At 40.7% G+C, this 12,500-nt stretch overlaps 2 protein-coding genes across 2 annotated transcripts in view; one reads left to right on the forward strand and one right to left on the reverse strand.

Annotated features, from left to right (window-relative positions):
- LOC113822555 (anoctamin-7) overlaps window positions 1-12,500 on the reverse strand; it is a gene marked incomplete in the record, with an annotated part of 71,128 nt that overhangs the window by 3,913 nt on the left and 54,715 nt on the right.
- Window positions 452-11,405, forward strand: LOC138862706 (solute carrier family 22 member 6-like). The gene is made up of 13 exons (XM_070125543.1): window positions 452-514; window positions 2,466-2,561; window positions 2,922-3,027; window positions 3,153-3,363; window positions 5,165-5,268; window positions 5,652-5,806; window positions 6,760-6,928; window positions 7,374-7,512; window positions 7,632-7,825; window positions 8,328-8,488; window positions 9,521-9,585; window positions 10,011-10,130; window positions 10,868-11,405. Exons 2-13 carry the CDS (start codon window positions 2,474-2,476, stop codon window positions 11,078-11,080), a joined length of 1,725 nt encoding a protein of 574 aa, XP_069981644.1. The 5' UTR covers window positions 452-514; window positions 2,466-2,473; the 3' UTR covers window positions 11,081-11,405.

Below are 12,500 nucleotides of genomic sequence, written 5' to 3' on the forward strand. Positions count from 1 at the left end.
CCCCTTTCTCTCTCTCTTTTTTAAATCTCTTCCCCCCCTATCTCTCTTTCTCCCTCCCCCCCCTCTCTCTCTTTCTCCCTCTCTCCCTCTCTCTCCCCCTCTTCCTCCTTCCATCCCTCCCCCCTCTGTCTCACTCTCTCTCTCTCTCCCTCTCTCTTTATTTCTTTCCCTCTCCCCCTCCCTCTCTCACTCTATTTCTTTCCCTCCCTCCCACCTCTCTCTCTCTCTCTCTCTCTCTCTCTCTCTCTTTCCCTCACCCCCCCTCTCTCTCGCTCTCTCTCTCTCTCTCTCCCTTCTTCTCCCTCCCTCCCACCTTCTCTCTCTCTCCCTCTCCCTTCCCCCCTCCCTCCCCCTCTCTCTCTCTCTCTCTTTCCCTCACTCCCCCCCCCCCCTGTCTCTCTCGCACGACCTCCAGCACCTAGAGACCACGTTATATAAGAAGGTAATCAGACAGCGGTCCGCTCAGTCGCGTCTTGGAGCCGGTGCAAGGAGGCGACTCACCTGCGCAGGGGAGGTGAGAGTATTTTTATTCTTATCCTTGTTCTCTCTTCCCCTTTCAATGTTTGTCTGCCTGTCTGTATCTTATTCCTCCACATACGCACACACTGAGTTGGATGCGCTTGGCCCCATATAAGGATTAAAAACACATTTGTTGTTTGGCATTCATTCATCGTAGATAGGATACAGATGCACATGATGAAAATGTGAGCGTGCCATCCTGGGCTGTCGCCAAGGAGGGTTGAAGAGAACAGCGGCTTTTCTTCTGTTGCAACACGAGGGGGGAGCGTGGTGTTCACTCGCCTGCACGTGGGACTGGTGCTTGCTGTAATGGGCACACACACGTACACGCACAAGCACACGCACATACACACACGCACGCACACGCACACTCACACACACACACACGCCCACACACACACACACGCACACACACACACACACACACACACACACACACACACACACACAATCACATGACTTTTTTAAAAACCATGTATGATAATCAATAGGAGCCTCAAGTCTAACATCCTTGGTAGTGTATCAACATGATTATTCCATTTGTCCGAGTTTTATCGCCGTTAGAAATTGGGATGTCTTATTACCGAAATTTCAGTTTATTATTATTATTATTATTATTATTATTATTATTATTATTATCATTTAAAGATCTATGACATATGTAATTTTCTAATTAAATTTTCTGGCGTTTTCCCTCTTTTCGTGCCGTTTAATTTCCCGTTTTATTTGATCCGATCGTCTCTAATTATTGCTTTTGTGTCTGTCCGTTTATTTCTGTTTGGTCGTTAAAATTGTGTGTCTCTATATATATTTATAAATCTTCTACTGCAATTATAATATTTTTTTTATTCTACATTTATCCTTCGTTAATATTTCATACATATGTAATAGAAAAAATATGTATACGTACATAATTAAACGTAAGTATAAAGAAACACAAATATACAGAGTTGCAAACACACACACACACAAATGCGGTTTAAATTATGAATGATTTAACAACAGTTTATACATACGTGATAGTAGGCCTATGGTTTTAATACTTACATTTTGATTTACGTCATTTCCTTATCGAATATCTTTATATGACTTTGATTTTCTTTCCCTAAAACGAGTCACCTTTTAATGCGAACGCTTGTGCTTGAGGTCAGTGCTTGGGGTAATAGGTATTATAAGTTTACCTGCATCTTCCCTGCCTCTTTTATTTTATATATATACATTTTTTTTTTTTGCTTTAATTGTATTTTGTCACTGTCCGATGTTTTTTTCCGATTTCCCCGGACTTCATTTACCTTTTATTTATTTTTTTATTGACTTCTTCATTTGCTTTTTTTCGCCGACTCCATTTGCTTTTTTCCCGCCGACTTCAGATTTAAAATTAATTCTAATAAAAGAAAGAAAAAAATATAATGTTCCAAATTAGGCGGATGTGAGGACAGGGTGAATCAAGAAGGAGTGAGCTGGGCTAAGGTCAGTTCATTTTTGTCAGTTCGATTCAGTTTTACTTCAAAATAAAAAAGTAGATGAATCAAGTCTAATTCAATTCAATTCAACAAGGTCATGTACCGAATTTTACCCACACCATCTCAGACTGATATACTGAGAGCAGCAGAGCGTGGAAACTCTGTTTCAACATAAGCTCGTCGTCAGATTTCCTCCGCAGTCTCCCTTGCCCTTGCCTCTCCATGCTCTTCCCTAGTATCCGTTCAGCCAGGCGTATGGGACCTTACTTGAACTCGCTCGCTGTTTGTTACTCTAAATCTATCGCTCTTCCAGCAGAGGATCTATTGTTCTCTCTAGAGTAACACTTTGATTACAATGATTCTTTTGGTTTTGAATAGATTAGAAAATGAGTGGATGGATGAACAAATAAAGCACGTAAGACTTATTCTTCTTAGGTTGGCTACAATGTTGCAAATGTACATTGAAGTCTCTTTTCCCCGCAGGGAAGGCCATGGCAGACCGTGACCGCATCGACGATATCCTTTCGGCGGTTGGGTATGGCCGGTGGCAGATACCCATATTAATGGCTACCATTGTAGGTCCGTTTTGGCGCCTGTTAGACCTCCCTTTTGGTTCGCAAGTAACACTTGTATTAACAGTGGTGACATGAAGGCAAGTGCGTCCAAAAGTGATTTCAGAGCAATCGCCAGAAAATTTGTTTATTATATGTTTTACTAATGTATACTTTCTACTTTATTATAGACATCGATAACTTCACATTCATACACTACAATACCATGATTGCAAAGCATTAACACGAACATATCGATACACATGTCATGGAAGAAAGCCTAAGTTAAGCTCTAATAAACGCATTTTCGGGCAACTGATCTGCGACCACCTTTGGACGCGCTTGCCCTCGTGTCGTCACTAACGCAAACCATATATGGTGTCCGCAGCCAACACCATTCCCCTGCACTACATGGCCTCCTCGCTGCTGAATGCCCCCATGTCCTTCCGCTGCTTTGCGCCGGGGAGCTCCAACTCCTCCAATTCGTCCTTCAGGTAAGCGTGTGTGTGTGTGTGTGTGTGTGTGTGTGTGTGTGTGTGTGTGTGTGTGTGTGTGTATTATATACATGCAGTACACAAACAAATTCAAATATACAAATATGATACACCTTTTCCGTCAGCGAGTTGGACAGCCTGGACAACGCCTGGTTCAACAACGAGTGCCTAGACCCTCAAGACAACGCCCACCTCGCAGACTCCGCCCACCTCGCCCACCTCGCCCACCCCGCCCTCAACCCCGTCGGGCCGCCCAACCGCCGTGCCACCGGGCTTCCCGCTTGCCCTGAGATCGAGTATGACTCCTCAGTCTACTCCCTTACTGTCATCTCGGAGGTGAGGGGTTGGAGTGGTTATGCGGGTATGGAAGAGTGATGGTATTTATTATTGTGATATTAATAATGAGGATAAAAATGATAGAAATAATTTTGCGATGGAGAGTGATAAAAAATTACGACGTGGCATTAATGGTGATGGTTATAATGGTAACAGAAAATAATATTATGAGTGAATTTAAAGATTTTGATTATAACGATGATGAAAATGATAATGATAGTAATTCATTATTGCAATAAAAATAAAACCATAACATGATGATAGCACCTAGTTAGGATTATCATAATCTCTCTATTATTCCTATTATTATTTGGAAAACATTCATACAACCTCTTTTGATACAAATTTTTAATCATTAGTGACAGCATTTGAGTTCGCTTGTAAACCAGGACTGCCTGTGATTATGTAATGTATTTTATTGTGAATGAGACTAAGATGAATATAATGCTGAGTTTATGGTCCAGCATACTTCTCTTGTTTTAAAACACCTTTTTAAATTAGTATTACTGATGTTATTTTACTATAATTTCAAAATGTCTCGAATGGTAATTCTGTTTAACATTGTTTTCTTAACGCCATAACCGCTGTTCGGTCGCCTGGTGATGGATGAAGGCCAGAGGCAACGCTTTTTATCATAGCTATATATATATATATATGTATATATATATATATATATATATATATATACATACATACATACATATATATATATATGTATATATATGTATGTATGTATTATGTATATTGTTTGTCTACGACTTGTAGAGAGATTGGAGAAGAATCTTAATAATATTACTCAATATTTATAAAGGATATATTTTCTTATTATTCTGAGGCAAGCCAGAATATAAAAGTAAAATAAGCCTGATTTTAAAAATAGAAGCAGTAGCGGGTGATTCATTGACGCATTTGTTTTAAACTAAGATAGTGGATGTGTTGGGCTGTGTGTGTGTGTGTTGTCTGTTACATGAGCCTACCTATTACTCACCACAGTGTATGGCTGTGTTTTATTACAGTCTGCTCTAGAAAGGATTATTTAGGAAATACATTGTTTATTAATATTTCATAATATGATTTTTGCTCCTTATCAAAATTTTCTACATGTCGAAAGAGTCGACCTACAATATCACAGCATAATACTAAAATATGTTTTACTTGCATTATACTTTACGTATTGTTAATTCTTTCAATATTTGTCATGACCGACGTTTTGGCCAAGATGCTTCGCTTTGCAGTTTTACTAAGACAGTCTACATTAAATTGGCAGTCTTCAAATATAAAATTACTGGGTTGCAACACATAGTTCTGTCAGCAACATGTCAGCAAAATGTGAAGTGCACACTCTAATATTGAATAATAAATCATAAGATAACTAGCCAACCGGCCTTGGCACTTCATCTCACACCAAAGTGATATTAACATATAGACGTGTATTGCATGCCAAACATATTCTCCTCTGGACCATGCCATTTTTTTTTTATTAACGTGATTTAACAAATCGTACGACAGTAACACATAACGGTGTTTTGGCGCCATTTAACAAATACATTTTGTTTCTGCATTTCGGTATTTATTTCTATAACAATTGCTTTATAGTGGAAATATAACTAATAGAGAATGCTGATATATATATATATATATATATATATATATATATATATATATATATATATATATATATATATATATATATATATATATTGAGCTAATGAAATATCCAGCCGAGGGGTCAATCGTAAAGGAAAGGTTGAGAAAATTATATGCTTAATGGAGTGGCAAAAACGATGGCTTGATCTTCCAGTTTGACTTGGTGTGTGACAGGGAGCAGTTGCGGCCGTTCTTCCAGATAGTCATAACGATCGGCACCATAGCGGGGTGCTTCGTCGGGGGATCCATTGGCGACAGGCGAGTGTGTGTGTGCTAGAATGTGTGTGTGCTTGTATGTGTGTGTGTGTGCTTGTATTTACGTAATAGGAACAACGAAGGGAAGGGCAAGAAAACACACGAATATGCCGAAGGCCTTTTCACTATTTGCTTCGTCATATGCCCTGACGAAGCAATAGTGAAAAGGCCTTCGGCATATTCGTGTGTTTTCTTGCCCTTCCCTTCGTTGATCCTATTGCAATCTGTTCAACATGGATTTCACACGTATTTACGTGCATGTACTTGTGCATGTGTTTCTATTGTTTCTTGTGCGTTTGCATGTGCATGTATCCTACTGTCCGTGTTCTCATTACCGCCGTGGTGATGACAACGCTACCTCAACCTGCCTCGTTCTCCCCCTCCAGCATGGGTCGCAAGAAGGCCATGCAGATCGGGTGTCTGCTGGGTCTGCCTTCGTGCCTGGCCGTGGCGTTTGTCCCGTGGTTCCCCGTCGTGCTGGCGCTGAGGTTCGCCATGGGGATCTCGGTGAGGATGGTCATGCTGTCCACCATCAACCTCGGTAAGGAGAGGCCAGGCTTTCGGCTTTCGGTTTCGTTCTCGGGTTCTGTTGTTATTATTATGGTTATTATTATTGCTATGGCAATTATCATTATAATTATTATTATCATTGTAATTTTTATGATTATGATTATTATTATTGTTAATATGATTATTATGATTGCTGTTATTATTATTACTATTATTTTTGTAATTATTATTATAATGATTATTATTGTTGTTATTATTATTGCTAGCGTCATCATCCTGAATACTATTGCTGTAGTTATTAGTATTGCTATTGTCATTATTATTATTGTTATTATTATCATTATCATTATTATCATTGCATAAGGATGACCTTTTCCTGTCTCTAAGAAAAATGTTAAAGAGCATTGTTCAGAACTACGGAACTTTCCTGCTCTAGTTTTTTTCTTTGATAACAAAAGTAGGCTAAATGCGATGTTTTATTTTATAAATGTCTTTATACTGAACACTTTCCCAAGCATTATGTTTTTGTTCCAGAATAAATAGTAAAAATTATTTGGTCAAGGTACTTCATATTAATCAAATTTTCATTAGCATACTTAACTTACATTATTATTTTTTTCTCGTAGAGTGCGGATAAAAAGGAATTGGGTTGTGACTTAAACTTTGTAGATAAACTGCCTGATCTTTTGTTTACTAATTCAGTAATGGTGTTATTTTCCCGTTAGTTCGTTAATCACCAGTTCATCAGTTTACCTTCCAAGGGGCAAGAAGACGAAGTTAATAACTCTATTTATCCGTTTAATCGCCACAAAATAACTTAATCGTTGAAAACACACGAATATGTCCTTCCCTTCGTTGTTCCTGTTGGAATCTGTTCCTCATGAATTCCACATCAGACTGAATAACATGCACCAAAACCTAACGCCACATCAATAACAGCAATTTCTGTAAACGCCTTTTTGCCCCCTCCCCCCCCCCCTGTAGCCATGGAAACCTGCCCGCCACGGCACCGCACAGTCCTCGGGATGTTCATGGGACTCCCCTACTCCGCCTGCGTCATCCTGTTCGCACTGGTCGGCTACTTCGTCAGCCACTGGCGGTACCTGCAGCTGATCTGGACCCTGCCCTACCTGGTCATGACGCCCATCACTGTGTGGGTTCTCAAATAGGCATAACTGGACAGCATATGTATTTGTATATCTTTATCTATAACTATATATTAATCTATCTGTCTATATACATGTATATTTGTTCACACACACACACACACACACTATATATATATATATATATATATATATATATATATATATATATATATATATATATATATGTAAACACACACACAAACACACATATATACACATACACATAATACATATATACATACATACATACATACACACATACATACATTCATGCATACATACATAAGTACATATGTACATGTGTATTATGTATGTACACATCTATCTACCTGTCTGCCTATATATATGTATAAATGTATGGTAGGTATATTTTTCATTCACGTGAAAATGTTTCAAGACCGATCCCGAGGGGTTTTGTTCTGCAAATCCAAGAAAATTGACCTCCGGCAGGTTCGTGAAGGAGTCGCCCCGTTGGCTCGTGCAGAGCGGGAGCGGCAGGGAGGCGGCGGCAGAGCTGGCGGAGGCTGCCCGGAAGAACCGCGTCGAGCTCCCCTCCCGCCTCGCGTCTTACCTAGAGAAGATGAAGGAGGTCGGCCTATGAAGTCTTTAGGAAGAGTATCAGAAATAACTCGTTTGAATAACTTGCTTGAAAACTTGAAGATATAATATCTAAACATCTTAACATTCCTCTTGTATCTCGTTTCGTAGGATACCTGCGGGTTATCCGGCGGCGAGAAAGAAAAGGTAGCGCTGAAGCAGCTCTTCGCCGCGTCCTTCAGCAGCTATGGCGAATACCTGCGCTCACCTGCTATGCTGATCATCATTTTCATTACACCTCTGATGTATTTCCTTATGTGTCTCCTCTACTATGGAATCATCCTCAACGCTAACAATTTTACGAGGTATAGGCTATTTTGTTTAGTTTATTCTATAAATACAATATATATATTTTCCTTCACAGATATGCAAAGTCGGGAAAGACATTTGAAGATCTGATCACACAATTTTTTTTTCCATTTGCGATTTCTAGGGTTCCAGCTTGGGCCACCGCCATCAGACTACTCTAAAAAAATCTTTAGAAAACATATGGTTAAAACTTTACAGATTCCACATCGGTCCTCATCCAGTGCAGGTGTCTGTTACATTAAACCTTGCAGTAGTAGTTTAGTAGCATTCGGATAGCCGGTCGAATAACTCATTCACCTCACGTCCCTCTAGGTCCACCACATTTTGTTCTGGGTAAATTTCTAACGAATCGCCGCATCCTGTTATGGACATCTGCAATTGATATCTCCGTATACGCTACAGCGAACATTTTAAAAATATAGTCGAAGTAAAGACAAATGTCTCCTATTTGTACAATTACTCACTTTCTTCAACCTTTTCTTATTCCTTTTCTTCTAGCACGAATCCCTTCCAGTACATAGCCATGTTAAGCGTGTTTGAGATTGTGTCGGTACTGCTGGCCACGCCCGTGAACCAGCTGGTCGGCCGCCGCCACGTGATCGGGTCGACGCTGCTCCTCGCCGGGGCGCTCTTCCTCGCCGTCATGTTCGTGCCCGAAGGTGCGTGGGCGGGCGGGAGAAGGGCTTCCTGCGCAGGGGATGACTTGGATCGAGAAAGTCCGGTTGGCGTGAGAAGACGATGAAAAGAGAGATAAATTGATAGATAAAACACAAAATTGTGTGTATGTACACACACACACAGACACACACACACACACACACACACATATATATGTGTGTGTGTGTGTGTGTGTGTGTGTGTGTGTGTGTGTGTGTGTGTGTGTGTGTATGTATGTATGTATGTATATACATACACACACACACGCATACATATATACATAAAGAGAGAGAGAGAGAGAGAGAGAGAGAGAGAGAGAGAGAGAGAGAGAGAGAGAGAGAGAGAGAGAGAGAGAGAGAGAATGGATGAGAGAGAGAGAGAGAGAGAGAGAGAAAGAGAGAGAATGAGTGAGAGAGAGAATGAGTGACACACACACACACACACACACACACACACACAGAGAGAGAGAGAGAGAGAGAGAGAGATACAGAGAGACAATGAGAGAGCTAGAGACAGCGAGAAAGACAGAGACAGCGAGAGAAACAGAGAGAAGGGAGGGAGGGGGGGGGGGGTAGACAGAGGCAGAGAAAAATTGAGAGAGAAAGAGATTGAGAGAAAAATTGTGAGATTGTGAGAGACTGAGAAAGAAAGATTGAGACAGATGGATAGATAGACAGGTAGAGAGAGAGATGGAGAGAGAGAAGAAGAAAGAGAGAGAGAGAGAGAGAAGAGAGAGAAGAGAGAGAGAGAGAGAGAGAGAGAGAGAGAGAGAGAGAGAGAGAGAGAGAGAGAGAGAGAGAGAGAGAGAGAGAGAGAGAGAGAGAGAGAGAGAGAAGGAGAAAGAGAGAGAGAAGGAAAGAGAGAGAGAAGGAGTGAGAGAGGGAAGGAGAGCGAGGGAGAAGGAGAGCGAGGGAGAAGGAGAGAGTGAGAGATGGAGAGATAGATAGATAGAGCGAGAGAGACAGAGAGGCAGAGTAACAGAAAGACAAAGGCAGACACGGAGATAGAGCTTTTTAATGTATTTCTTTTTCCAGAAATCTGGTATGCCAAATGGGCTTTAGTTATGATCTCCTTCTTCCTGGCAGGCGGAGGGTATCAGGTCAGTGCTTTTCTTTCGCAGATAAGCCTCACCCAACCCTTCTTACTGCAGGATGCTAGGGGGCTTTCCAAAATCTAATGTTCATCTTGATAAAAAAAAAAAAAAAACGCTCAAATACACGTTACTTTATTATATATTTTTTGTTCTTGCTTTCCAAAAACATAAGGTCGTTTTGTATAGTTTCTTTCTGTTATTTTCCCGCTTAGCAAAAGTACACATTAGTCCTGTATAGTTTCTTCAGTTATTTCCCCATTTACCAAATGTACACGTTAGTTCTATAAAGTTTCTTCCGCTTACCAAAAGTGCACATAAATTATATCCAGTTTCTTCATTTTTTCCCCGCATACCAACAATACGTATCAGTTCTGCATAGTTTCCCCTTCGAATCCCCTTTTCTCTATATAATGACAACCTTTTTTCCGCAGGTGGTGTTCATGTATGTCCCTGAACTGTTCCCTACGATGGTGAGGACGAAGGGGTTCGCTATGGTCACGCTGGCAGGAAGTCTCGGACAGTGTGTGGCACCCATTGTGACTGACCTGCTGGTGAGGGAGAAGCGCTGTGGTGTGTCAAGGGATAGGTGGGGGCATTGGAGACATATAGGCAGGAAAAGGGATAGATGTATAGATAAAGAGAGACATAACTATGGTACGGGTGGCGGAAATGGAGATATAGGTAGGAAAAGGGATAGATATATAGATAAAAAGAGAGATAGAGAACCATGGGATAGGTGGGGGATTTAGAAAGATGTAGGTAGGAAAAGGGATAGTTGACAGAGAACTATGGGATAGATGGGAGAACTGGACACAGAGATGTAAGGAGAAAAAGGAAACGATAACTAGATAGGCGTAGATAGAAAAGGGGAACTAAGGGATAGGTGGGGGAATTAGAGACATATAGGGTGAAAAAGGGATAGTTATCAAGGTAAAAAGAGACCGAACCATGGGATAGGTGGGAGAACTGGACACAGAGATATAGGGAGGAAAAGGGAAAGAATAAGCCTACGTAGAGGCAGAGAACTAAGGGATAGTGGGGAGGGGGATTCGATACATAGAGATATAGGCAGGAAAGGGATAGATAACTAGATAGAAAGAGAGGGTCAAAGAAAGAAATTGATTGATTAAAAGATAGAAAAGAAGGAAGAGAAAGGTAGTGTAAAGAAGCAAAATGGAAAGGAGTAAAAATCAACGGAACGAACGGATATCACGCATGTCAGTCTACTTACTCTACAACATCGCTATGGCAGCAAATACCTACAGACCCTCTCTTTGACATCCTCCAGGCGCAACAGACGTGGTGGGCGGTGAACGTGTCTCTCGGCTGCGCGGGGATGGTGGCCGGCCTCTTGGTACCCGCCCTTCCCGAGACCAAGAGCATGCCACTCCCGGAGACCATCCAGGACGTGGAGGACAGACGGAACAACAACGTTCAGCAGCGAACGGAGAAACACAAAAAGGCGCTAACTGTGACCGACTTACAACACTCGCACGTCTGAGGACTGGTGGAGGGCGGAGGAAGAGGCAGAGGATAAGCTGCAGGCTTGGCGGACGGAATTCAAGCCGTTTTAAACAACTGTCTTATGCTTTGTCTTACACCGGCAGGCAAAGATGTTTAAGTGAAGATAGAGTTATGTCAGATCAATCTTATTAACAAGGTGTCAAGAAGCAGGATCGGAAGCAGTAAAAAGTTTCTAAATATCATGAGAATATTGGCAAACCCGTGTTTGAAATTAACTATTGGTACTGTCAAACATAATCACTGGCACAACCGGTTTATTAATTAGTTTACTGTGCAATATGTCATATAAAAATAAGAACAAATATGGATTTATTATCAGGAGAACCATAAATATGACTCAAAAAGGCATAAAGGGCATATTCTACAAACAAATTTCCCCCACAAGTTTATCCAAAAGAAATATAATTGAAATTGGTTCAGTATTTTTCTATATATATTAGCGTATAATTTGACAGAGTAATTCTAGCTCTATCTGCAGCGAGGTAATATTTCGTTAAAGGAAAAAGAATATGGAAATGATGAAATTATACCTCAACGAGGTAGCGCAGATTGGGGAAGGCCTATGTTCAACAACGGATTTTAGAAGGCTGATAGATGGAGAGATGGATGGCAACGGTCTAATGATGCAATTACAAATGTACCATCAGGACATCGTGAACAGACCTGAGCTCTGAAATGTAAAATTTCGGATTTTGTGACTATTGTTAACGGTACATAATTGTTGAGATGGACAATCAATGTAAGATCTGATGTATGATTATTCCTGTAGTCTGATTTGGAAGTAGTTACCTTCAGAACTTAATCATTTTCCTAGTTCTGAGTTTGTTTCTCAAAATAGAGCATATAGCAAGTGAATAATTCACTTGAACGACACGTTTGTGATCTTAACTGATTGCCATAGGGGACTAGCCACTTTATTTCTGGAATATTTTTTTCTCATACAGGGCTGGTCACACTAGTCTTCTGTGCTCGGAGATCCATAAATAGAGCGGGATACTTCCCCAGCGGTGAAGGGAATCGAGATAAAAAATCCCTGCACAGAGCAGCACCGAGCAAGAAACGGTGTTGGTCTTTCACTCCGGCTACAGAAGGAATTTATCCTTCACTCCACGCTTCCCTTGCACCTATGAATAAAATTCCCTCCTAGATTTTACAGAAGATAAAAAATATGGTCTTAGTCTTTTTATTGAGTATGAATTTGTCACATAATCATTACTATTCAGGCTCACCAAGGGGGATGCGCCCACTCCCCCAAGTTAAGAATCAATTCCCTAGGTATAGTAACACTGTGGAAATAAGTTACTTATATTACAACGAACAATGATGCCTCACTAAAATTTATCTTGACAAGCGTTCCTTTACTCAAAGAATACGAACAAATACCCTCTCCGACATGC

This window comes from Penaeus vannamei, chromosome 9, assembly GCF_042767895.1.
Source record: "Penaeus vannamei isolate JL-2024 chromosome 9, ASM4276789v1, whole genome shotgun sequence".
Lineage (NCBI taxonomy): Eukaryota > Metazoa > Arthropoda > Malacostraca > Decapoda > Penaeidae > Penaeus > Penaeus vannamei.

Excerpts from the sequence above, each read along its gene's own strand:
- LOC138862706 (XM_070125543.1), top strand. The coding sequence starts at position 2,474 with ATGGCAGACCGTGACCGCATCGACGATATCCTTTCGGCGGTTGGGTAT. Across the intron at positions 2,562-2,921 it reads ATTAATGGCTACCATTGTAG|CCAACACCATTCCCCTGCAC; the intron begins GTCCGTTTTGGC and ends TGGTGTCCGCAG. Across the intron at positions 10,131-10,867 it reads CCATTGTGACTGACCTGCTG|GCGCAACAGACGTGGTGGGC; the intron begins GTGAGGGAGAAG and ends GACATCCTCCAG.